Raw genomic sequence first — 26,047 nt, 5'->3', positions numbered from 1 at the left:
GGAGTCCAGATAAGCATACAAAAAGCAGGGGCCGGGAGAAGATGAGCACTACTTTATTTGCACTGAAACTAAACATGGGCATGCCAAACCTCCCAAGTTATTCACAGGCTCTTTTTCTCTCTTCTAGAGGCTTCTGTTAATACTCTTGATCCTGCAAATGAAGCGGAACAGAGAGAGAATGAGTTAAATACTTCTCTCAAGATAACTGATCATGTAAACAAGCCCTTCCAAGAGAGCATGGGATCTGCTTAGTTCAGGGTATTTTCTCTGTTAGCACTACTCAATGCAGAGTCTAAGGTTTAATAGATATGAGGTGATCAGATGCAGCAAAACATGTGCCTACAGTGCCTTCAGCAGCTTCTAGAAGAGTTTGTTGGGCAGCTGCATTAATCACAATGCTGTGATAAACTCTGCAGTGGCTGAGGCTGGGATCTAATCTAAACAGCTACCTGGACAACCTGCACTCGGGCCTCTTCAGATACAGAAAGGAGCTGGGGAGTGCCTATTGGTCCCTTCCACTGGAAGGCAGTACAAGTCTGGCCAGACCTAGAATAAAAATATTAGGTGCCTGGCCTCCTCCTTTTGCCTAAGCAATAGAGTTGCAGCTTCTGCTTGCTGCATTTCAGACTTTGATATTCCTGGAGATTTCCCCCTCCCCAATATCTTTCATAGTATCAAACCATTAACCTCTGCAAGACTGCTCTCAATAGTCCCCTGTTCTGAAAACCAATTCCTGGAGGGTTGGCAACCCTGCTTGTGGTTCAAGCCTCCAGCTCCAGCAACTGATTTGGGTCTAGAGTCTCAATCTGATGCCTACTTCCTTAAGCACTGTCCACTTTAGGCAGGTAATAATAATCCATAATCCCTGACAAAAATTCAAAGCAAGTGGGAAGGTTGGTGTTCCAAGACCAGAGGAAAAGGTAGAGGAGTCCCTAATTCTGGCATGTGTCCTGCAGACCCAAGAAGGTAATTTTATTACAGGTGTATAACAAGGTTGGGCATGTTTCCCAGCTGGGTATAAAAAGGCTAGGTTGCCAGGCATCAGCAGGAAGGAAACAAGCAGAAGAAAGGAGCAAACATGTGGAGCTTCAACAGTAAAGGGAATAAGGTGTCCACTTTTAGAATCAGGCCAGGTATACTCAGGCCAGGTGCCACAAGCCTTTCGCAGGGAAAAGAAGATGTACAGACCATTGTGGGCGAGTTTTTATGTATAGCTCTTCATAGCTATTATGCTTAATAATGAAGCCTCTGCGTATGGAGTCTAGCTGCTGAAGCCCAAGAACAAAGGGAGGTCATCATCTTAATGTGAGGTTCCTGGGTATCACACATTGGACAAAGTAGTCTAGACTCTAACCTGTCAAGCCTTCACATAAGTGTACATTATCAACAGTAGATCAGGTGCTGTCAGAAAATGTGTGTAACAAAAGCCATGTCCCTGCCACAGGTACCCTTCCTACCTTAACTTCTCTTTCATATTCCAGCAGATCTTCCATGTCTTCCTCTGCCACTTTATTCAACTCTGCCAAGATAACATCTAGAGCCTAAAAGACACCAGAGAGCCATTTCAAAAGGTAGAGAGAAGGGGAGAAAGTGAGGGCAGGAGCTGAGCCAAAGAAATAAACCAGTGTAATACTCTGAGTCGAGGCCTTTCCACAAGTGAGGTTAAATCACAAAGGCTTTGTACACTGCCAAAAATAAGGGGAGGAGGGATTGATTTGATGTGCACCACACTGTTTTCTTAACAAAAGGAGTGGCAGCAACTGGAGTCTGATTACAGTCCAAAGAATGCTCCTGGAGCCTGGAGAAACGCAAGCTGTGTGCTCTGACAATCTTTCATATTTTAAGATTTTTTTTTTAGGGTGCCTTGCAGCTTAAACGGAATTTAAATTTGCCTGCTCTACTGCCATCTACTGGGTGATCTGGTTTACCAAGCATTGTTTGCAATAACTTCATGTCACTATGCTGTTCCCTCTTAGGAAAATATTAATTGTATACAGTCCTTGAGTGCCAATACGCTACTCAATCTGCAGGGCCAACACTAGTAAACAGCAAAAGCCTCATGGCACGCACAGTGCTTCCGTCTTCAGGGATGTGTGCCAAAAGGCAAAATGCCTTCACTTGAAATTCCATTCAAAAGGGCTGCAAAAGGATGGGGTGCTGAAAGGTCATTCAAGGACAGATTGGGACAATCGCCTTCTTTGTGCTGCGGAATGCTTGTTCTCTAGGAAGACATAACAGGACCGTTTGGCTTTTATAAGGCTTGTGAGCAAATCATATTTCACCCTTCATTAAGGTTGCCAGGTTTAAATGGTGAAAAAAGTTGATATCCATCACCAAAAAAGTGGAAATAGGACGCTTTTGATTGAAATAGTCTCCAAAAAGTATCCACTTTGCATAAGATTTGCATATGTCTGTTGGTATTATATATGTATATTTTGATAAAAATGGATAATTTGAGAATATAGTCACCACCACTGTGAAGCTGATGACGAGGCGAGCTGTATGTCTGCTAAGTCTGCTGTCTAGGTGCAGAGTTCTCAAGGCCCCTGCTTCTTAACCATAAGTTCATCTGCTGGTTGGGTTTACCACACACACTCACACTACTCCCCTCCAACGGGTCTTTCAGCCTGCTCTCCCTAACCAAGCCAGCAACTTCACCTCATGGCTCAAGGCAGGGCAGCCAGCTAGCTCGTGAGCTGGTCGGTTTGCATGCTGGCACAGTGGTGCTTGCCCAGTCTCTCCCTCGCTTGCTGTTCTCTATGACTACAAACATTTATACACCAGTTTTCAACATATAAGGTTTCACAGTGGTTTTCAAATAAAAATAAATAAGAAGATGCTCCCCTGTCCCCAAAGGGCTCACAATCTCAACTGAAATTAAAAAGATGTTCGGCAACTTGTCCTTTTAACTTCGATGGGACTACTTGAAATAATTTCTCTCGTCATGGAAGCCCCTGTACTTTGCTGTGGGTTTTAACTACAACGCCCTTTTGGGAGCCAGTCTGGACAGAAAAGCACCAATATGGTGGCAGAGCCGAAATCCATCCCACCACATTTTAGCTAAACTGGACACAAACACATCCAATACCAAGTATATGCATGAAGGACAGCTGCTACTGTAATAACCTGAATCCCAAGACAAGGTTTTTTTCAAAGTTCTTTGATGTTAGAAACTGGGGAGTTGCCTTAAATTCAGAGTTCTTTTTGGTAAATATGCATCTAATCTGTGTTTACCCTCTATTTTTAAGGGGGTCATCTTAAATTCAGAGTCATCTTCTATACAGGTATATTTTCAACCCCACCCTTCCACCAAGGACCTCAGGGCAGCTTACAAAACAATTTATCTCCTCAACAACCCTGTGAGAGAGGCTTGGCTATGAGAAAGAGTGACTGGCCCATGGTCACCTTATGAACTTTATGGGATTTTGAACTTGGTCTCTCTAATCCTAGCTTGACACTGAAGGTAATTGTGGCTGGGGAGTATGATGGGAACTGTAGTCCTCCAACAAACATCTGGGAACCCCTGTGCGCGCGCTCTCTCTCTCTCCTGTGCTGGTCTTGTGGTAGCTGGTCTTGGGGTTGCAAGCATGACTTGTCCCCTTAGCTAAGCAGGGCCCACCCTGGCTGCATATGAATGGGAGACTAGAAGTGTGAGCACTGTAAGATATTCCCCTTAGGGCATGGAGCCACTCTGGGAAGTTCCAAGTTCCTTCCCTGGCATCTCCAAGATAGGACTGAGAGAGATTCCTGCCTGCAACCCTGGAGAAGCCACCGCCGGTCTATGAAGACAATACTGAGCTAATGGTCTGACTCAGTATATGGCAGCTTCCTATGTTCCATGCAGAACTGCTGTTTGTGAGTGCAGAGTCCTTATAATGCTCACATAAATATGTTTTATCTTGAAAACCCTTGCTACCTGCATTTGTCAGTTCTGATCTGCTGCAGCTCTCAGGTGGGGAGAACTCCTTCTCAGCCCTACTACTAAAAATTATTTTACTGGAAGTGCCAGGGACTGAACCTGAGACTATCTGTGTGCAAAGTTCATGTCCTTCCACTGAGCTAGGGTTGCTCCTGATGAACATCTACTGAATCAGGCCATTGCTCAATCCAGTCTAGTATCTACAGAGGCTTGGTAGGAGGTCTCCAAGGTCTCAGGCAGGGGGAGGTGTGTCTAGGGAGATGCCAGGGACTGAACTTGGGACCTCCTTCCAAAGCATGCACTTTACCCCTGAGTGGTAGACACTCTCTCAAGGCAGTTGCTAAATTGAAGGTTTTCAGGTTGCTTTTGTTTTGTTTTTTGTTTACACACATCTTCAGCATTGTGAAGGTTAAAAAGAATACAGGATATGTAACACAGGCCTGCTTAAATATGAGGTGGGGCAGTAATCTATGATTAGCCAAGGGGACAAAGCCAACCATCCATGATCACTGCAAGGAGCTTTTAAGTAACTTCTTACCATTACATCAGAGCCTTTCATTTTAATTAGCCCCATTGCTGACCTGGGAGAGGCCAGGGAGGGGCCAGGATCTGCAACTCCTCTGAATGCTGCCGTGGAGGGAAAACAGAAGCCAGCCAAAACAATCAACTGCAAAATATATGAGCCTACTTACCACCTCGGTAAAAGCTTTCAAATAGAAATCTCCCAGGGGACTGTTTTTACAGGTAGTTTGCTGCTGCTGCTGCTGAATGCTAAGGAATTGCCCGAGGAGAATATTGAGCATCAAACCTGGAAGGAAAAGGTTGGCAAGGGAGTGTTAGCCCCAGTTCAGAGGTCACAACACAAAATGTGGTTTCTTGTGGACCACGGTTTTTTCTACAGGTCTAAACTGAGCCTTAGACAAGACGTTAGCAAGCCACAGAGACACACGATTCCTAGGAGTTATGCATTTTCCTCCCCCCCCTACCAAAAACAGTAGTTCACTGCAGCTTTCTAGATTTGCCCCAAAAATAGATTCCTTGAGGGTTTTCTTAAGGGATCTGTGAAAGCTGAGGCCATTTGTTAGTCATATTGAAACTTCGTTGGATTGAGTTGCTTTCAGTCACTGACTTAGTACCCAGGGAAGTAGGGAATTGGTCTTCTGATCTAACAAAGTGCCTTAAATTAATTGTGTGTAGACGCACACCATTGCTAACCTATATTTAGGGTGGCTTGTGGGTACATGCAAATTGCAATGGCTGCACTCTGCATATGGCAGCAGATATGCACACCCAGCTCGTTTTACGTGGTCATTATAGGTAGAGATAACAGGCCTATTTCAGGCATGGCAAGCATGATCCCAACTTTGTGAGTTTCCTCAGTAACGTAATCAAAGACCCCATCTTCCCCTGCCATTTAGATTTTGCACAAGGCTTCTTGGATGCCCAGCATTAAATAAGCCTAAGGTATTATGGCTTTTCCCCAAAGTTACATGCGTTCAGCCTCCTCCCAACAGTTCAATACTCACTATCTAACGCCATGCTCGAGTGCTCCTTCCCAGAAAGCCTTGGGCCCTGAAAACTCATCTTCCCTATCAAATGCTCCAGGAGAAATATGTCAATAAGTTGTTTAGCAGCAAAGGGAGCAACCTGGGGGAGACAGAAATAGGCACCCCCGTTATCTTTCTCACGGAAAATAAGGCATTCTCTAGCAGCTGCTTCATACAGCTTCTCACCGCTCCAGGAGAGAATAGAGTTCGTTCCAGTGGCTGCATTTATATGTGCGCAAACAAAACACAAGGTCAGGGTCCTTGGATTGGTGCGAAAGTGCTTGTTTTGCAATCTTTTCTCAAAAAGGCATGATGGAAATACATCGGTTTTCTGTGAATTACTGAAAGAAAACATACTCCATAAGTCTACACCCATCACGGCCTGCCATTAACTTTGCCGGGGCCAAAGATGGAGAAGACAAGTTCCACCATGGGACTCACAGCAGTCTCAGCTGAAATTGACATCAACCATGAGTTCAGCTAGACAAACGTTGAGTGCATTTCAGCCTGCGACAGACTCTCTTCACACAAACACCATAAGCATCATGTTCAGCTTGGGTGGGGCTTCTGAGCGCATTAACACCAAGGCTTGCAGCCAGGCACACTCCTGGGAGCCTGTGTACACAAGTACAGGGTTCCCCTACCCCACTTTTTAATCAGAGATTTGTCTGCCAATTCCATTTCATAGACAATTCACAGATTCCCATATTTCTGTACCCCTGGCTGGTACCATTTCACTTCATATTAAGTTACCACACTTATTTAATAGCTTAGGGTAGGATCAGTCCCCCTTTCCCATAGCTTCCCTTCAGAAGATTAATCTTGTATTATTCTGGCTCTTTGCCTGGGCCTTTTAGCCTGAGATTCAGTTGGGATGCATCTATGCAGAAAATTCAACAGGTGCAGCTTCTCCTATCACTCGCTAGAGATGCCTCCGATAAGTTTTTTGCTTAATGCCTTTTTACAAAGCACAGTGTTTCACCAGAATGCTACAGTATAGTAAGTATCCAACCAGAAACTGAACAGGTCCTCAACCAGCAACAATAACTTCCTACAGATTCCTACAAACAGAAAACCATTGAATGAATCTCTAAAAGGCACAATTCTTTTCCCAAATGCTATGTATTCTAGCAGGTCTTGGAATCTTTACTCATGAGTAGATATAACCCTTACTCATTAGAAAACCTTGCATCCTTTTTTGCAAGTAGACCCTCAACCTTACTCATAGGTAGCCTCTCAGACTTGTGAGCAGACAGTGCATCCTTGCTCACAAGGAGCACCCCAACCTTATAAACAGATCTCTCCCTTACTTGTGAGTAGGCCTACTCTTGATGAATGGGTGCAAGATTTACTTGCAAGGTTGCAGGTCAACCTACAAAGCTCAGACATTTACAGATGTGTAAGGGTGCACTCCTTTTCATGAGTACACCCTTTATGTTACCCACACATAAGGGTGCATGTAAGAGTGCATGTTTACTTGCAAGGGTTAGGTTTACTCTCAAGCAAGGATGCAAGATTTCTGGAGAAGTTGTAGATCTACTCATAAGGGCATGGGGTCTGCTCATGAGTAAAGGTGTGAGTGCATGGAGCCTCATTGCTATGGTAACATAACATACAAGACTGTATGAAGTATTTACAGCTCATATGGTGTGGCAATTAAGATGGACTCTTTATTTCCAGACTTAGACCATGAGTGAAAACTGAAAGCATCTTAGCTCTTATTTAAATGAAGGTTTTTGGATGACTAAATTAATCTTGTACCAAGACTCATAAGAGCAATACAAGTCTAACCTGTTAGACCTGGTGTTCCTCAAGGCTCCATACTCTCTCCAATGCTTTTTAACATCTACATGAAACCGCTGGGAGAGATCATCAGGGGATTTGGAGCTGGGTGTTACCAGTATGCTGATGACACCCAGATCTACTTCTCCATGTCAACTTAAGGAGTTGGCATATCCTCCCTAAATGCCTGCCTGGAAGCAGTAATGGGCTGGATGAGGGAGAATAAAGTGAAGCTGAATCCAGATAAGACGGAGGTACTTATTATGCGGGGTTGGAACTCTAGAGACGATTTTGATCTGCCTGTTCTAGACGAGGTCACACTTCCCCAAAAGGAACAGATTCACAGTCTGGGAGTACTTCTGGATCAACGTCTCTCCTTGGTTTCTCAGGTTGAGGTGGTGGCCAGGGTTGCTTTCTATCAGCTCCGGCTGATACGCCAGCTGTGCCCTTTTCTTGAGATCAATGACCTCAAAACAGTGGTACATTTGTTGGTAACCTCCAGACTGGACTTCTGTAATGCGCTCTAAGTGGGGCTGCCTTTGTACGTAGTCCGGAAACTTCAGTTGGTTCAGAATGCGGCAGCCAGGTTGGTCTCTGGGTCATCTCGGAGAGACCACATTACTCCTTTGTTGATGGAGTTACACTGGCTGCCAATAGGTTTCCGGGCAAAATACAAAGTGCAAGCCCTAAACGGCGTAGACCCTGGGTATTTAAGAGAGCGTCTTCTTCGCTATGAGCCCCACCGGCCGTTGAGGTCACTTGAGGAGGTCCGTCTCCAGTTGCCACCAACTCATTTGGTGGCTACACAGAGACGGGCCTTCTTGGTTGCTGCCCCGAGATTGTGGAATGCGCTCCCTGCTGAGATACGATCCTCCCCATCTCTGGCAATTTTCAGAAAACACCTGAAAACACATCTCTTCAACCAGGCTTTCTCAGCTTTTTAAAACTTGTTTTTAAATTGTTCTGATTATTTAATTGTTGTTTTATGATGTTTTTAATTGTTAATCATTGTTTTATGCTTTATAATTTTTGTTTTAATTGTTAACTGATTTTAATAGTGTTTTAATGTAAACCGCCCTGAGCCTTTTGGAAGGGTGGTATAAAAGTTTTAATAAATTAATAATAATAATAATAATAATAATAATAAATAACCAAGCTTAGCCAGGTGGTTGCCAAGTAGATTGACAGACACTACCAAGGCATCCATCGTAGCTTTCAGCCTTCTTCTTCTTCTTCCTTTATTTTCCTTTTGAGGGAGCACAGGCACGGTCAAACACAACAGCAACTCCTTCCACAAGACAACACACAACTAAAAAGAATTCATCCCTTTTCCAGCAGAGAGCAACTCTGTAATCAAAAGCAACACAACATCTACAGCACTTGCTAACAACAGTCCAGCCAACAACATTTGATTCCCAACAGATTCCCAACAACAGTTGACCAAGATTTCTAGTTTGAATTAAATTCCTGCTTGAAATTAAATCAATATCTCGGGGTGGGGGGAATCCAGTATAATACTATAATGCAAGACCCTTCACAGCTCAGTGACTCTTTGCTACTCATCACAGCCTTCTTGGCAAATACACCTCCCCCCAGGGCCCCCCCAGAGACATCAAACTGGCTGGAAAAATATATTTCCAGGAGGTCTTCTCATGGGATTAAGCCAGACCTCACTTGCTGCTCACTGAAATCAAAAGCTTTTTGATCCTCACCCTTCAACTCATCCTCCCTTCACACAGCTTCAGGCAAAGCACAAGTGGGAAGGGAACAAGCATACGGAGCTAGATGTGGCTTATTTCTACTCATTCACTCTTCCTTTCCCCCACAATCAACTCAAGGCAATTAACTTCAACTATGTGACTTTGTCTAATATTGTGGAACTTTGGCAATTAATTATAAATTTAAGAAAAATATGGATTTTGAGTTCCTCTGGATTTTGAGTTCGGGCACAGTTTCTCAAACTTGGGTGCTCAGATTATGTTGGACTACAACTCCCAGCATCCTATGCCATCATGGGATGATGTGCATTGTAGTCTGACATCATCTGGGTGGGGACCCAAATTGAGAACCCTTGAGTTAGGGATTTTGTGAAATACATCCAGGTACCACCTCATCCCTTTTTCCTATGCCTGACCAACAACAGAGTTTGATTTGCTTCGTGGTTGTTAGAGAGACCTTAAAATGCCACTTTGATGCTGAGAAGCATTAAAAGGAAAAATGCTTTGCTTGGGCACGAGGAATAAGAATTGACAGGCAGTGTAAATACTTGTGGCATATGATTTATAGATTACACCCTGTCGTGTCGTGGGGAACTCACCATGCATAGTAATGGATTTGGTTTCCAATAAGGAAGAGCAGATTGCAGTTTTGCTTAGCTCCTTGCTAACGTACATGTTGGGACATTTGTTTGTAGAGATTATCTTGGCAGCCTGACATGATCCTGCCTGATATGCAAATCAATGAAGACAGGTCACTTCATTGTGCCCAGCACTAACCGCAATCTGCCCCCCTCCCCCGCTTTTCTTTCTCCAGATAATTAGAACGTGAAGGACAAAGTCTACGCTGAATGGTGTGTGTTAATAGTGAGATGAATCTCAAAGAGAAACAGTTGCCAAGCAGACAGTGGAGGGCAGCAGGAAAGGTGAACTCATTCACTGTGGCAAGCAGAGGGATGCATGCACTGCTTTCGGGGAGAGATTAGAAGTAATGCTATTCGTTTCATTAATAGCAATTAATATAAAATTTGAAAATTGAGGCTGGGAGGCAAAAGAGCTCAGCAGCAGGTGATGGGGAGCATTCATTTCCCCAAAAGCATCAGGAGACAGCTACTGAAGTTGCTCGTTGCATGACCAAACTGAGCATCCTGGACTTTTAAAATCCTATACTTATCCCACCCTTCGTCCCCACACCCATTGTAGCCTCACAACATTAGGTTATGCCGAGAGATCATGGCTGGCTTCCTAGGCCACTCACTGAAATTCATGGCTGAGTGGGGATTGAAAGCTGGGTCTCTCAGGTCCAGCTGAGTCTAACCACTATGGACCACACTGGTCAAACACAGCCAGTTAAAAAAACAATGTGCAAGGTCAATGTTCTCTTGCTTGGCACCATGACCGTTCAGCCAATGCAAGTCCAGATCAAAAGTGGGAGGCAGTTGCATAAGAGTGCCTCCTGCTTTGTGTCATTTACACCGTTGGAAGTGCCTCTGGGATAATCAAGCTGGTCGTCACTGCCCTTTCATGTTCTCCCACTTGAATATATTTCCCCTGCGGGTAGCTGGGGGCGGGGGGAGACCAGTGTTCTCCCAAATTAATTTTTTTTTTAAAGCTGAAGCAGTGGCAATTGCTGCAGGGAGGGGGGTGCCCGGGCGAGTGGAAAGTTCCCCCTTTTGACCCCTAAAGTAAGATCACCTCTGCCTGCAGCTGTGGGATGGGGCACGGGCGTGGCTGGCTGCAGGGAGGGGGACGAGGATGAGAGAATGTGCCTTTTTTAACTTCTGAAAGCCCGCTGTGAGGCCGGGCGGCAGCAAGCTCCTTTTTCCTCCCCTCCTCCTCCTAAGTGACTGTGCATGGGCTCTACTATCTGCAGCCCATTTCCTTTTTTTCCCTTCCACATGGAAGGAAAGCAGAGCTGGTGTCTATGTTTCTTTTTCAGTTGTGAGCCTTCTGTGGACAGGGAATAACTTTATTTTATTTGCTTGTTCTTCATTTTGCTGTGTAAACTGCTTTGAGAACCATGCAGCACAAAGGTTACAGATGATCACGAAAAGCTAATGTTTTCATCTGCTGCCTAAAAACTGTTAATGCATGAAACACAAAGTGTTGGTTATTACCTATAAAGCCGCTTGGGTCCAGGATATTTCAGAGAGTGCCTTCTTTGTCATGAACCTTGTTGCCTATTAAGATCATCTGGGGAGGTCAGGTTGTGGTTGCCACTGGCTCATTTGGTGGTGACTCTGGACCAGGCCAGCTCTGTGGCTGCCCCAGGGCTTTGGAATATGCTCCCGGACCCTGCCAAAATAAGAGCATCTCCATCTCTGATTGCTTTTAGAAAGACCCTTAAGACATACTTGTTTCCTCAGGCTTTTAACTAAAATCAAAATGTTGTTGCAGCTGATATATTGCGAGAAAGGAATTTAAGCACGGTTGTGATACCTGGTTTGGTAAGCAACCTGATGATGGTGTTTTTGCACAAGTTTGGTCCTCAACTTGTAACATCTGGTATTTTATCTTTGCATAATGAAGAGGTCTTGGAAGAATTGCTTAGAACTAATATGTGCATAGCATTGCCAACCTATCCATGATAGATAAAGGATGGTTATTGTGAGCCCACAGCAATCGTCCACAGAGGACTGCTGTATGTCTGCTCCTCACTGCTCCAAAAGGCAATGGAGGCTGCATGCCTATGCACTATTGACTACTTGGGTGTAAGCCCACTTGCAACCAGCCGTAGCTACTTCTCAGTAAACATGGATCGGACTGGGCTGCAGAATCCAGGCCCAATGTGTTATTCAAACAGAACATGGATCCTATTCCTGCTACACTATTAGTGATATTGCTTGCAATGTCTCTGGAAATAGAAGACATTTTGCGGCTTCAACAGCGGCAGCGATGATCTTTCTGTCACTTAAGCTGCACTGCATTTAGTATACTTTGGCTCATTAGCACAAAGAAATAAGATATGGCACATCTTTTCAAGCTTCCCATAAGAGCAATGAAATTGTCCTCTCATACAGTAAATACAAAGTGTTTCATTTTATACTTATTAAGTGCCAGATAGGTTTTTGACACTGGTGCAGAATTGGAAGTGTACTGGCTTTTTGGTCCAGTGTTGCCAGACATGCAGGGCGGAGAATTATTTGAAGATTGCTTTAAAAATTAGAGAGGCAGGGTAGGAAATGATGGCTTTACTTTAAAGACATTGAAAGGATTTTCTGTGAGTGAAGACATTAAAGTAGGTCTCCAGTGGCTTTTAAAAAGCTGCCAGAAAGAGGGAAGCTCTTGTTTCAACATCTGACGTGGCAGTACTCTTTATTTCCCCCCAAGTCCCTTTTGAGAGCCTTTTGAGGCCAGAGAACCAAATTTCTGAATGCCTCTCTCTGTATTTGGGTGCCTCGCGTGTTTCCTTGAGGGAAGGGAAAGCAAGGCAGGGTGAAAAGGATAAACAAACAGGAATAATAAACGAACAGGAAACGTCGTTAGGTAGGTAGGCGTTTGGTTCAAAGCTTGCGTTTTTATTATTATTATTATTATTTATTATTTAAACCGTTTAATGGGTGAATACTAGATCTCGCCATTGACCCAAAATGCGCCACTGAGCTTCATTTAGCGCGTGACTGTTCCACCCTCTGAGGTAACGGCCCCGCCCCCTTTCAGAGCCGCCCTCCTCGCGACACCCAGCCCCGCCCTCTCAGAACAAGAGCCTCTCCTCCAATGAGAAGTCCCGAGTTCGCCCCTTAAGGGAGCCTCGCCCAATCCCGTCGCGCGCTCCCACTAACGAGCGAGCGTCGCGCGACTGCCGGCCGGGTGGAGTGACGTTTCGTCAAGCGGCTCCGCGCCCTGGACCCCGCCCTCCTCCGCGCGGCCCCGCCCTCCTCCTCAGCCATTGGGCCAGAGCGGCCCTTGCGTAGGCTGAAGCCGCCGCACCCACTGGTTACCTGCTTGTTGTTTTCCCGCCTCGCAGCAGGTGAGAGAGAGTGGGGGCGTCAGAGTCTGACCTGGATTATCTTGTACGGAGGGGCGGGTGGGGAGCGAGCGCTGTGGGGGGCGAGAGGAAAGGGCAGGGGAGAGGAGACACCTGGGCCCAGGTACCACCGGAGGTGGGGGGGAGGGGCGCGCATCCAAAGAGGCGGTGGGGGTGGGAAGAGACTTGGCAATTTTCCCAAGATGCAACGGGGCTGATGCTCCCCCTGTAGTCGTCCTTCGCCGCCGCCTCCTCCATCTCTTGACACGCTCCTGGGGTGAGTCTTCATCCTTCCTGTTCACGAGTTTCCATCCATGCACGCACATGTGCGTAGGTGGTGGGTTTTTGCTGTTTCCAGCTTTTGTCTTGCATTTAAAAGGGGGGTGGGTGAGGATATGATTGGCACTCCTCCAAAATGGGCCTGGAGTCTCTGGGCTGGGAGACGACTGAAAGCAATCCTGGAAATTTTAATTGCTTAATATTGAGAAAGACATGGGTGCAGAGCGGATCAGTCGAGGTGTGGGTATCTTATCCAATATCTTTCTCGATGGAGTCCAACAGAAAAAATGAACTTGACAGCCCTTTTATTCCTTTGTTGTGTAGTAGACCAAACAGTTCCCTGGCTGGCCTCCTACTTTTAAAATTCATTTTTACTGCTATGTCTCTAACAGTGTGTTCCTCTGGCTTCTTTTTCACTGCAGTATAGCTAAGTTGTGTATGTTTTGCCGAGTTGTTGCTCCTCCTTGTTCTCTTAATGTGGACAAGGCTTTAAAGAGAGCTCTCTTGCTTTTTACAGTTTTCTTGACTCTGCTCGTGAATTATGCTGGCATCCTCTTGAGCTTTATGATACTATTACTAATCTGTGTTCATACATTCCAGATGAGCTTCTATTATTGTGCTCTTTAAAAAAACAACACAGAACAACAACCTTCGTGTCCTGGAGAGGCTCATTCCTCTTCTCTCTCTCTCTCTTCCCTTTAATTAATTGTATTTCTCAGACTTTGAACAATGTTGTTTGTTTCTACCCATTGTGTTAACAGCCTTGTACGTTTCTGTTATAAAAGTTGAAAGGCAAGATACAAACATTCCTAGAAACAATCTAGTAGCAAACATACTTGATAAAAACAATGTTTAAAACAGAACAGCAGACAAATTTCAAAAACCAGGAGGACAAATGAACCTCTGGACAGGTTGAATATCTGCTGAAACAAGTCTGTCACCTCCTGAAGACCGCCCTCCACCCCCCAAAAAAGGTCTGGGAGCATAAATCCTTAAATGGTGCACTACTACATAAAGTTAGTACTGCCTAGGCCATCCATGTATGTATGTTAAAGTGATCATGAATGCAAAAGAGAGGATTTCTTTTCTTTTCTTGGAATGGCAGTTTTCACCCCACCCCCATCATCCCTGTTTCCTTGTACAGTCAGATCCACTCTCCAAACCTCTTTACAAGCTAAGATGGGTGGTCAAATTTTTTACACTAAACCACACTGTGTTACATCCATTTGCCTGCCAAGAACTTCTTGTGAGTCTGTGGAACCTTTGGTTTGCAATCTTGTTAGATTTCAGCCTTACCCTGTGTTAACTTATAGTGCAGCCTAGAAGATATTGTTCCTCTTCTTCAGCTGCACATTACACAGCCAGACCAGCAGTGCTGGGCAAGCTATCTTTTCAGAAAGCTTGTCCTCCATTTTGGCTGCTCTTGCAGAGGAATCCTGGATTGTTTCTAAGGAAACTCCCCAAACATTTTGCTGACTGCTGACTTAGATGGAATGAGGGAGTGCATTGTTTAATTATAGTCATACCCTGCTTTTCAGCTAAGATTGGCTCACACAAGCAGTATACAACTCAAATGTGCACACACATTTTATAATAGGGGTATATGGGGGCATGTGTGGTAGAATCTTCTAGTTGCTCCTTGCAGTTGGTTACATAGCTTAGTTTCCAAGCTCTTTAGGGTCATGAGGAGTTTCAGATGCATTCAGAGGCTGGCTGATTATAAAGATATCAGCCTACAGAAATAGCTTCTCTGTGGCACTGCAGAGACTCATGCAATTATGTGGTTATGCTGGGTGCGCACTGAGCCTATTGGCCTTGGGCTGGGAGAACTCTACCAGTAGGCTTATGTGTATCTTTGTGATTTCTCATTCTTTTGCCTTCACAGTTTTATATATTCTTCTTCTTTCCTGGTTTGTCTTGTGCAGGTACAACAATGGATCTTGTCCTGAATTATGCAGACAGCTCCATATTGACGCCATATATTTATCCAGCAACATGGCCTGAAGATCACCCTTTTCGGCAGATTATTAGCCTCTTTGTTATAACAAACTTGGGTGCTCTTATCCTTTATTTGCTGTTTGGGAGTCTCAGCTACTACTTCATATTTGATCACTCACTAAAGGAACACCCCCAATTTTTAGAGGTCAGTAACCTTTCAATCTTGCAGCTAGTTGAAATGTCTCTTCCTTTGATGTAGGTGTAAGGAAGAAAAGGAATTGCTATGACATGGTGGAACATAGGAAGCCGCCTTATACCGAGTCAGATGGGAAGTAGTGGCGAGAGCAGCAGGGGTGACTCAAGGACAGCGGGGGCGGCCTTCGGGGGCCTCTCAAACCATGTGGGCCCAGGTGTGATTTTCTCCCCTTGTCCAATGTAAGCTACGCCCATGTTCCTTAGGCTCTAATTGTTTCCTCCAACTATTTATGAAATAGATTTTATGAATTTATGAAAGGCTATTTTTCGTTGTAATATGATACAACTCCATCAGTCATCCTTCAGTATAGCAGCTTATTTAGTTGATACTGGGGGCTAGATCTTTTCCTCCTCTTTTATACTTAGCAACTACCAAATTACTGCAGTTACCTCAGAATCAGTACTCTGTTTTAAGATGTATGACTCTACCTGGCAACCAGTTAGTATGCATTTTATTTAGTGAGTATCGGAGTCATAATTTTTTTAAAATTTCAGTCAGTGATTTAAATTCCCCCAGCTTTTCTTGATGACTTAATTGCCTTGATCTAAACCAGTTTGTCTTGTAGGCAAGCCAAAGTGCCTTCCATTCTCTGGAACAAGTCAAAGTTATTATCCCATCTTGCAAGATCATGTGTGCTTGGAGCTGTTGAGTTTTGACAGGCATATACGATAAGTGGTATTATGGTGAAGTGTCTGCTTCTGTGTTTAGAATCAAGTACAACGTGAGATAAAATACGCTCTCAATTCATTGCCGTGGATCAGCGTGCCCACTGTTGCTATTTTCTTTGCTGAAGTCAGAGGCTACAGCAAGCTTTATGACAACATTGAAGACTCACCTTTTGGTAAGAAAACGACTACTTGGCATCTGCATAGCTGTGTTGGGAGTCTGCCTCAAAAGTTTAACTTTAACCCAGCATAGCCATTTCTTACAGTACCTAGGACAACATCTGTTTCCTTTTCTTAGGACCGACCTGCAAAAATTATGTGTATTATAGTCTCAGTACTGTCTATATTTTAGAAAAACAACTTGGCGGAATGGAGTGGGTTGAGAATGCAGAAGTAGCAGGGATACTTAACCTTTCCCCATTTGCTGTTTCCCTGCTCAGTTCTCCTCCACCCCCTGCACCCACCCATGATTAAAGTGCATGTTTGTCAGAGTAAATGCACATCTTGAGCCTCATGACTGGAAGTTGCTGTGAGGTGTGTGTGACAGACAGACACAGGTGTGGAAGGGTTAAGTTCCTCCATCAGTTCTCTACTGTACAGCTGCCATTGCTTTAAAAAAAAAAACTACAGCACTGGAGCTTAATACACACACCTTCTACATGATGGGCAGCATCCAGGTGAAGTTAGTCATGATTAAGCCCCATTGAAATTAATAGGTCTTAAATTGGCCCTGGCTACTTTGCCTCATTGACTTGAATTGTGCTTCATCGTGGCTAACTAGTCTGGATGCTTCCTGGTATATAATTAGCCCCTTAGAAGAACTGCCTTTTATTTCCTGTTCAACAGTATCCTTTCTCCAAACCATTGCCACCTAATTCTCCCCTACTTAAAACTCTTGTCTCTAAAATCTTCAAGATCCAGTAGCATATCTTCGCATTAGTGATGCAGTTGTGATCAACTAGTTTATCGATATCTTATAAGCCATATGTGGCAGTATAATTCCAGACAAAGAATGAAAGTTCTCTGAATGGAGTACAGTAGTTAGAAACAGAAATACAATACATCATGTTAATATGCTTTAACTTGTAAAAGCAGCCTGATAAATAAGCCTGTAGGAGTGATTTACCCTTAAAATAAAATTTTAAAAAGCATAGTAGCCAGCCTTCCTGTACATACCTATGATGGTGTGATAGATTAACAGACTCAATGTTCTCTTCCAGTTTGCAAGAGTTCTCCTCCTGCCTGGGGAGGCCCAGGCAGCCATTCCGGGACAGTCTGGTAATGTTTTGCTATTAATTGGTGGCTGAGACTGTGGAAACAGTCTCTTTGGATTAGCCAATTTGTGTTCCAGAGACAGCTGCTTACTGTTTCATCATTTTGGCATAGGAAACCAACTTTATTTGACTAGGATTGCACTTCATGTTCTAAGCTTCAGGGTTGCAAAGCCTTTTAAAATGTATAAAGAACCCTGCTTGCTTGGATATAAAGCCTGTTCTATATTAACCCAAACCTCGGGGAAGGTGGTTCATAAAAGCAGCTGTACATAAAGTTCAAGAACTTAATTTTGGTTGTCGTAATACCAGCGCTGTATACATCTACTTATATTGTGGAGGATCTTACCCTTTTTTCCCCTCCCCCCACCTTACCTAGGCTGGTTTGGTGTTATCCTCAGCATGCTGTCTTTCCTCTTCTTCACTGATATGTGCATTTACTGGATTCATCGATTTCTCCACCACAAAGTCTTCTATAAGGTACGACCAATCATTGGAGTAAGATACATTTAGAAAACTTGTTCCTAACACACCGCTGAAATGCAAACAAGCATCTCAAACCAGGGAGTGTAATCCATATGCAGTAAGAGATCTGAAGATAGTTGAAATACCCATATATAAAGATAGTATATCTCTAAATACCAGATCCTGGGGACAAAAAGCAGTAGGCTTTTCCTTCATGCCTTGCCTGTATGTAGCCAGAGGCCTCTGGCTGGCTACTGATGCAAATTGAACACTGAACTAGTTGGCCTAAACCAGAAATGCTTTTCTTGCAGGCAAATGCAGATCAGCCATGATAAGGGGAAATGCTGCATTCGACATGCTGTACCCTGTGTACAGCTTTCTCCACCCTCTTTCAGTTCTATAGTTATAAGTGGTGACAGGGTGGGATGGAGAAGCCCCTGGAATGTTTGCAGCACACATACATGCACCAAGCTTCTTTTCTTTTGCTTCTCTGGAGTGGAGGAGTTTTTCTCTCAGTTCAAAGGTTATGTATTATACATTGCTATAAACTACTGATGATAAGATTTTAGGCAGAAGAGATTACATATATACTTTGACCATGTTGTTGTTAGATGGTGAATTTGAGTCTGGTATTCAAGGATAAAATGCTGATTTAGCTTACAGAGGAAATAAAAAGGACTGCAGTAGAAGCATAATGCTAACATCCTGGTTCTGTGGCCCACTGTGGATAGAATTGGGTGCAATATCAAGCTGTTTATTTTTATTTATTTATTGCATTTTTATACCGCCTTTCTGCCTTGACAAAGGCACCCAAAGCAGTTTACAATATTAAAAGAAGCAAATTACAGAATGTTAAGCTGTTGGTCTTTTCAGGAGCTGAGGACAAGAGCTCCCTGGCCTGGGTGCATCCTTTCTTGCCTTGTCCACTGTTGTGGTGGTCCACTGCAGTGTTGTAGGAGCAACAAAAACTATGACCCTTCACTTGTTCAGTAGCCCAGGGAGTGCAATTGCACTTGTGCAAGATCATCCATGAGCTGGTTGAGGAGAGAAGTGGGTATTGTGGAGCTGGAGAAATATTTTAAAAGGGTAGCTAAACTCATGAGGGAGATTTGAGTGTCTTCCTTATTGGAGGCCACTGGCCTCCTCCATTGCTGTCCTGTGGCTTTGGAATGAGCACCCTGCTGAAATAAGAGCCTCCCCATCAGTGTTGCTTCTTAAGGTGTGTGCATGTGTGTGCGCTCAGACATTTTTTGATGTTGGCTCATTTAATTTTAGATCCCGCTCAGGTTGAATCAGGAAGGCCCCATTCTGAATGCACATGCGCACACGCTGCCTTGATACTGCTGCCCAGAACAAAATTCATTCCGCACACAGTTGGGGGGAAAACATAGAACACTGCTCCCCATCTCTGATGGCTTATAAAAGGGTTCTTAAGATGTATTTATTCAGACTTTTAATTAAACTTACAGAAGTTGTCATTGTTTTTAAATTGTGTTAATGTTTTAATCTGTGTTTCAGTCGTAAACTGTCCAGAGAGATGAGTTTTGGGCGATATATAAATACGCTAAATTCCTTAGGAAGTTAAAAAGCAAATGAAGTTGAGATGATAACCTTGTAACACTATTACAATAATACACTTTTCCTTGCCCCTTCCTCTAAAGAGCTTCAGGAGGCACACCTTGTTCCCCTTTTATCCTTTCCACAGTCCAGTAAGGTAGATCAGGCTGAGAGACCGTAACTGGTCCAAGATCACCAAGTACCTTTTATGTCAGTTGTCTTTTGGTTGAGGCAAAGATTGAGAGGGGAGGGGAAAAGAGTTGTTACAATGATGACAACACATACCGTAGTGATATAGAAGTATGAACAGTGTAAGGAGAGAGAGGAAATTGATATAGCATGTGACCCAACAAAAGGATGTATTTCTTCATTCAGCCCATCATTAGAATATGGATTTAACTCCCTTCCATTCATTATTTGATATGCTTCTATCACATAGTAGTCTCCTCTCCCCGCCACAAGAGCTTTAGCCTTTCCTCATAGGAAGAATGTCCCCATCCCTTTATTGTTTTAGTTGCCCATTTTCTGTGTCTTTCCCCAACATGATGTTATCTATTTTGAGATGGAACAACCACAACAGTAGACCATATTCTCCCTCAGCGGAGGAGGAACCCTGATATAGAGGTGGTTCCTTCTACTTGCTCAACAGGCGGGGCCATATCAGTCCTTGCAGGCTTCTGTCCTACCCTGGAAGGAGGCCCAGTCCAGTCTTGCCTGTGACAACGCTCTTAGAATACTGCCTTTTCCTGAGTCATACCATTGGTTCATCTAGCTCAGCATTTTCTGTACTGATGGGTAGCAGTTTTCCAAGGTTTGAGGCAGGAGTCTCTCCCAGTCCTACCTGGAGATGCCAGGGATTGAACCTGGAATTTTCTACATGCAAAGCAAATGCTCTGCCACTGAGCTGTGGCCCCATCCTGTTCTCCACACATCTATGATCTATGGCATGTTGGTGGCCAACCAAAAACACTTGAAAAAGTTTATCTACTTCACTTGCCACAGGTGATCTAGGTGAGTGCCTGCTTCCAGGCCTGTTGGATATCCCAGCAAAGAAGGCATTAAAGCACAATGGCTTTCAGTTGGTTTTCCTCTTCAGTCCTAAAGACACTAATTCCTCTTCTTTGTTCCCCAGCGTTTACACAAGCCTCATCACTTATGGAAGATTGCAACTCCATTCGCAAGCCATGCTTTCCACCCTGTAGATGGCTTCCTTCAAAGCATCCCTTATCACATCTACCCGTTCCTTTTCCCTCTGCACAAGGTGACCTACTTGGGCCTTTATATTTTCGTTAACGTCTGGACAATCTCAATTCATGATGGGGACTACCGTGTTCCTCACGTGTTGAAGGAGATCATCAATGGGTCTGCCCATCACACCGACCACCACTTATACTTCGATTACAACTACGGCCAGTACTTCACGCTCTGGGATAGAATTGGGGGTTCATACAAAAACCCTTCGTCTTTTGAAGGAAAGGGCCCCCACGATCTTCTGAAAAAGCTGAAAGAGAGCAAATTGAACAGTTTGAGAAATGGCCATGGGGATGAGGACATGCTAGGAGACAGCCTTAAAAATAAATAGGTTGCTTTCTATCCTGGGTTTTAAAGCCTGGTGTATAATCTTTGTAAAGAACTATGTAAGATTAGGGCACCCTCTCCTGTAACACCATTGGAAGCCAGGCAGTGTAGACACGTGTGGAATCTTGTTGATGGAATTCTGACATTGGGAACTGAGCTGTTCTGTAATGAGTGCTGGTCTTGGTGAGCCGAAAGAAACAAGATCTAGTTCCACAGCAATGCCTTTAACGTTGATACAGTAATGGAGAAAGTGGCCTTGATGCTAGTGATGGCTCATTAATTCGGGAATCTTCCCTTTTCTTGCATGATACGTAAATCCAACGTGTGACTTCTGCTGTTGTCATTGAAATGAGACTAGAAGCCCTTTGCTTCTTGGCGTGAAGCTAACACTGCAACTCTTGAGCCCAGATCAACAAGATGCTGCAAGTCAGTGCCATGTAGTTAAGACATGATACCTGCCTTTGCAACTGCATTCACTAGAATGAAAATGGACACTTAGTAGAAGGAAGGAACTCGGCATGTTAATTGTTCATTCTGCAAGTGAAAGCCGACATCAAACATACAATATACCTGTCATTTTCTAGCAGGTGGTGCATGCATTTTCCACATGCACCAATCTGTCAAGGCAATAAGATAATGAGGAACAGTTTCACATGAAGCATAGACATGTCCATATTTGTTTTGTAGGTTGTTTAACAACCCCCCCCCCTAAATTTTTGTGGCTTTTATTGTGTTGCAATGTTCTCTCTGAATTGCCAAGTGCTTATGTGCTGGTAGCTTACCCAGCTTCTGCTACCATTGATGTTGCAGGATAGACCCTTGCTGGGTAGTTTGATGTCCCTCAGTCAAAAGCATCACAAAAGAAATGAAGAAGCGCAGTCCAGAAACTTGGCTTATTTTCAAGATGCCTTTTACTATGCTTTTAGAAATACTATGGCTTGCATTTTGCAGTGAGTTGCACTGGAGGGCATTATAACCTTGCTTTTCCATAAAATATTTGGCTGCGTTATAGGCTGTCAGTGCCTTTAGCTTCAGATGAAGAATGACCAATTATTCTGAAGCTTGTGAAAATCAGGGGGTTTAGGAGTGGAGGGGGAAACTGTGTTGCTGGGTGAAATTCCCCCCTTTCAAGGAATTAAAATAAACTGAACCCTCTTGTGTAGCTAGCTTCTCTTTTAAGCCTTCTAATATTTCACAGATTTTTGCCAGCATTTTTAGACTGTACAGTATTGCTTTACACACACACACACACACCACAAAATTCTGCCACTCAGTTCATTTTTGTGGGGCTTGCACAGGGAAATTCAGTTGGTGGGCTGAGCCCAGCAGATAGTCTAAGGTGTCTCCTTGGCACTCTCTCTCTCTTTTTAAAAAAATTGCTGCTTGTTTCCTTTTACATGTGCATTTTGAAGTCTAAACACAGAAGAAATGGTTTCAGCAGACATTCACCATGCTACATTTTACTGCTTTGATAAATTTATAGATTACTGAAGATTGTACAAAAAAGTTCTGTTTTATGATATTTTGAAGGATGTTAGTTTTTATTCTTTTCAACCAGGTTGTGAAACTGCCCATAAAATGCTTTCAGGAGATCAAAGCATGAATACTGTTGTGTTGTGTTATATTAAGTTAAATGTAGGCTTACAAAATTGCCTTCAGTGAATAAGAAAAAAATGCTTGTGAATGTGAGCTTTCTGAAACTGCAGAGGGTGGTAGGGTATGTGGTTAACAGAAGTAAGGTTGATTGCCTTGCACCCAGAACTAGGGAATGCAGCAAAAAATAACTTGAGGACTAAAGGTCAAATGTTTCTTCTATACAGAACAAGGCAGAGTTACTGCTCCCCTCACCATATTCAGACCCTGATCCCACCTATTTATATAGGTGTCATTGACTAATGCAATATGTTTATTTGAAACTTTGTTTGGGTTGCCCTTCCAAAGCTTAAGTGAATTGAAACCTAAGGATTCCTCTATATGAGGTGCATACCCTCTGTCTGGGGAAATTGGGCTCTATGATGATGACTTCTACATGGCCACGTTCATATCTTGCACCAGAGGCATTTGGTGGTATATACAGACTAGGATCAACTCAAGTTTGTTTTTAAAGCTACTAGCCTTTATCATGGGCAGTTCCTGAAGAGTTGAAGAGGAGTTCCTTTACCCTTCAGCATCCAACTTGCTGTGAAGGATGACAAAGGGGAAAGTCTGCCGGGAACCTGAATTTGGAGTTTTTATGCAGAACGCCACAACCTCCCTTCTCTGCACTTTCACTTAATTGCTGCTGCTTGAAGAATCATGGATAATTCTCCCTTGCCAAAGGAACTGGGATCCTTGTGTTTTTCCTTAATATGCTTATATGTATTCTGCAAGAACTGCAAAAGGTTGTTTTTGCACACCCATTGGTAGTGGAGTAGGGCTCCTCAAAAGCTGGGCACTAGAGAGGCAGCTGCTGAAGATAACAGACATCCTTGGAGGACCGCTGGTTGATATCTGTTGCTGTGTTGCTAAACCAACAGATATCTGTTGCTGTCAGAGAGGGTCAGCTGGTTGTGATTCGGGGCAAGGAGGCAACTATTGGGAGGAGAGCAGCAAGAGGAACTTTCTCACTGTATCTAGTAACCCCTTGGTAATCTTCACAGCTACCTGCTGCTCCCTCCTGGTCATGTTAGAAGATCATAGGTTTTTGAAAGGCTTCTCCCCCACAGTTCACAGTGACTAGGAGCAAGTCAAACTTTCAGCCCATTACTTATTGAACTTTGGAGTTGCGTAGCAAAAAAGGCGAAGAGGACATAGAAGGGTTTTGCATGTCATTGTTAATAAAAGGTGACGATGGTTTCTAAATGTGAAATGGAATTGTTTACCTGTTTGTTCACGCTAATGTTTCCTGGCAATTAAAATGTTATGTACTTAAAGCTGCTTTTGAGTTTAAGGAGTAAATGATAGAGGATCTGTTATGGAAGGGAAGAGCGCAGATGTAGCTGATGCCTAACTCTCTTTCCCTCCTGACATCTGCCAAGTAGAATGACTGGTTATGGGGATTTTGTGGGAACCATCCACTCTAGCACAATCCAATGCAAAAGTAGAAGTTAAAATGCATATCTTGGGCCTGGATGTACATCTAGTTGATGGGGTGCAATCATTTCCTACAAGGTAATGGATGTCTTGATTTAGTATAGCAGCTTAAAAGATGCAGGTTGGACACGAGGGGGAGCACTTGAGTCTAAGCAGAAATGGAATAGCTTTCAAGACAAACTAGAGGCTGTCGGCTTACTCAGAGGCAAGAGAAAGAAAGCAAAATATATGCAATGCTAAAAGCTCATAGTGTTCTTTAAATGGTCAGATTAAATGAAACTGGAGAGCCACTGCTGGTCAGTGTGCAAGAAGTAAGTTAGGTAGACCAATGGCCTGGAGCTTTTTGAAATGGCAACTTTACCGTGACTTTACTTTGAGAGGATGGATCTGTTCACACACTGGCCAGATTTATCCCAAAGTCCTTGCGATATTTCAGACCCGATTTGCATTTTACACATGATTCGAGTCGTGTAACACAACGCAATTTGAGTTGCATACATACGATTCACATTTTATCCATATTAGAACCTCACCCAATTTATGTCTGGGGTGGGAAAATCCTTCTTTTGCGACTGAGTATCCATCTTATGCAGTACTCACAGTAAAGCCTTGCAGTAAACCCATGGTAAAGCTTGCTGTCTGAAAAAGCTCCTGGCATGATACACAGTTTCGTATGCTCCAGTGTCTGGGATTCATTCTGCAGAGCACTAATGACCTCTTGAGACGGACAATATGGTCAAGTTTGGATGACAACTTATCTCCCCATTGTGGCTGTCCAACTGGCACTTCCTTGAAATAGTTTTTTAAATAAATAAATAAATAAATTGTACCTGGTTGTAATTACTATAGCTGTGCATATGCAGGCATCGAAGTGGCCACACTAATTGCCCTGTAACTGAATTAAAGTGACATTTGCAATATCAGCAGCTCAATTGTAATACTTTCTTTCAATCCTGTTTCAATTTATCTTTTAGACAAGGCAGCCAGAGGCTAATTAGCTGCCCCCTATTTATTGGTTGGTCATAAAATGTGCATTTGAGCTGATATTTCATTAGTGTTTGAAATGTATTAAGTGTTTAATGAGCTCTCTTTATGCTGCAGTTTTTTTACTGGGGGGAGGTCCCCTAACTAATTAAAATACAAACACAAGTTTGAAATCCAAGGCCTACTGAAGTCAGTGGCAAACACCCCATTGATTTAAATGGGTCAGAACCCCACCCAAAAGTCCATGGGGGGGGGGACTCAAATCAACAAAGACTGGTTTTGAATGTTCAGCATTGACGGGTTGGTGGTTGCGAGATGCATCAGAACATTAGAGTGGGCCAAAGGTTACAGGAAGTCTACGGACATTACGATATTGGTTCCTGAAAATTCTGCCTTAAGTCCAAATGCCCACACACCACTCGCTGTCCAGTGGAGCCTCCCCTCCCATGCGGAGTGCTGTGAAGTTGAAACAAGGTGGCAATTTATGAACATGTTGATAGGTTGATGTAAGATGGCAGAGTAACATGGCTGAGATTCGAGGTTGTAAAATGTTGCAAGCCCTGTAGGTGGTGATCTTGGAAGCCAAGTTTTCAATGGAACCCTGCCTGAAAAGAACTGACCAGGGCAGATCAATGGTCTGTCTTTTATTTAAGGCAGCTGAATATACCTATATAAGTTCATCTGTACTGCCTGTCTTCCCACCTTCATGTTGTTTGGGGAAAAATAGGTCTCTGAAAATAGATTAATGTTCACATGTGGGACAGAACAAAATCCAGTGTTGCAGATCCCCTCCTAGGAATTAAGAGCCCCCCCCCCCCCCGCATTTGACTGACCTCCCCCTCCATTAAATCTACTAACCCATCTCTTCAGTCCCCGAAACATCCCCCTCAAAAGTAGAACCTAGGAAGCTGCCTTATACTGAGTCAGACCATTGGTCCAACTAGCTCAGTATTGTCCACACTGATTGGCAGCAGCTTTCCATGGTTTCAGGCAGGAGTCTCTCTCAGCCTGAGCTGGAGATGCTGCTCTTAAACCTGGGATGTTAGGCATGC

At 43.7% G+C, this 26,047-nt stretch overlaps 2 protein-coding genes across 8 annotated transcripts; one reads left to right on the top strand and one right to left on the bottom strand.

Annotated features, from left to right (window-relative positions):
• Positions 1 to 37: 37 nt before the first annotated feature.
• LOC128333574 (uncharacterized) lies at positions 38 to 17,374 on the bottom strand. 6 transcript variants are annotated; one of them, XM_053269153.1, is made up of 6 exons: positions 17,245 to 17,374; positions 16,239 to 16,373; positions 5,446 to 5,566; positions 4,612 to 4,727; positions 1,458 to 1,541; positions 38 to 151 (listed from the first exon to the last, which is right to left on the bottom strand). In XM_053269153.1, exons 3-6 carry the CDS (start codon positions 5,501 to 5,503, stop codon positions 137 to 139), a joined length of 273 nt encoding a protein of 90 aa, XP_053125128.1. In that variant the 5' UTR covers positions 5,504 to 5,566; positions 16,239 to 16,373; positions 17,245 to 17,374; the 3' UTR covers positions 38 to 136. The 6 variants fall into 6 exon arrangements, with proteins under 6 accessions (XP_053125128.1, XP_053125127.1, XP_053125125.1 ...); XM_053269152.1 differs by lacking the exons at positions 16,239 to 16,373; positions 17,245 to 17,374 and adding an exon at positions 12,905 to 13,073; XM_053269150.1 differs by lacking the exons at positions 16,239 to 16,373; positions 17,245 to 17,374 and adding an exon at positions 11,403 to 12,564.
• SC5D (sterol-C5-desaturase) lies at positions 12,796 to 24,934 on the top strand. Of its 2 annotated transcripts, none has more exons than XM_053269148.1 (5): positions 12,796 to 12,933; positions 15,135 to 15,352; positions 16,112 to 16,244; positions 17,719 to 17,819; positions 20,494 to 24,934. In XM_053269148.1, the coding sequence occupies exons 2-5, from the start codon at positions 15,143 to 15,145 to the stop codon at positions 20,941 to 20,943; spliced, it is 894 nt and encodes a 297-aa protein (XP_053125123.1). In that variant the 5' UTR covers positions 12,796 to 12,933; positions 15,135 to 15,142; the 3' UTR covers positions 20,944 to 24,934. The 2 variants fall into 2 exon arrangements, with proteins under 2 accessions (XP_053125123.1, XP_053125122.1); XM_053269147.1 differs by lacking the exon at positions 12,796 to 12,933 and adding an exon at positions 13,058 to 13,207.
• Positions 24,935 to 26,047: the final 1,113 nt, after the last annotated feature.

This window comes from Hemicordylus capensis, chromosome 8, assembly GCF_027244095.1.
Source record: "Hemicordylus capensis ecotype Gifberg chromosome 8, rHemCap1.1.pri, whole genome shotgun sequence".
Classification (NCBI taxonomy): Eukaryota; Metazoa; Chordata; class Lepidosauria; order Squamata; family Cordylidae; genus Hemicordylus; species Hemicordylus capensis.
Note: the sequence above shows the minus strand (reverse complement) of the source record. Positions and strands in the feature narration are given on the sequence as shown.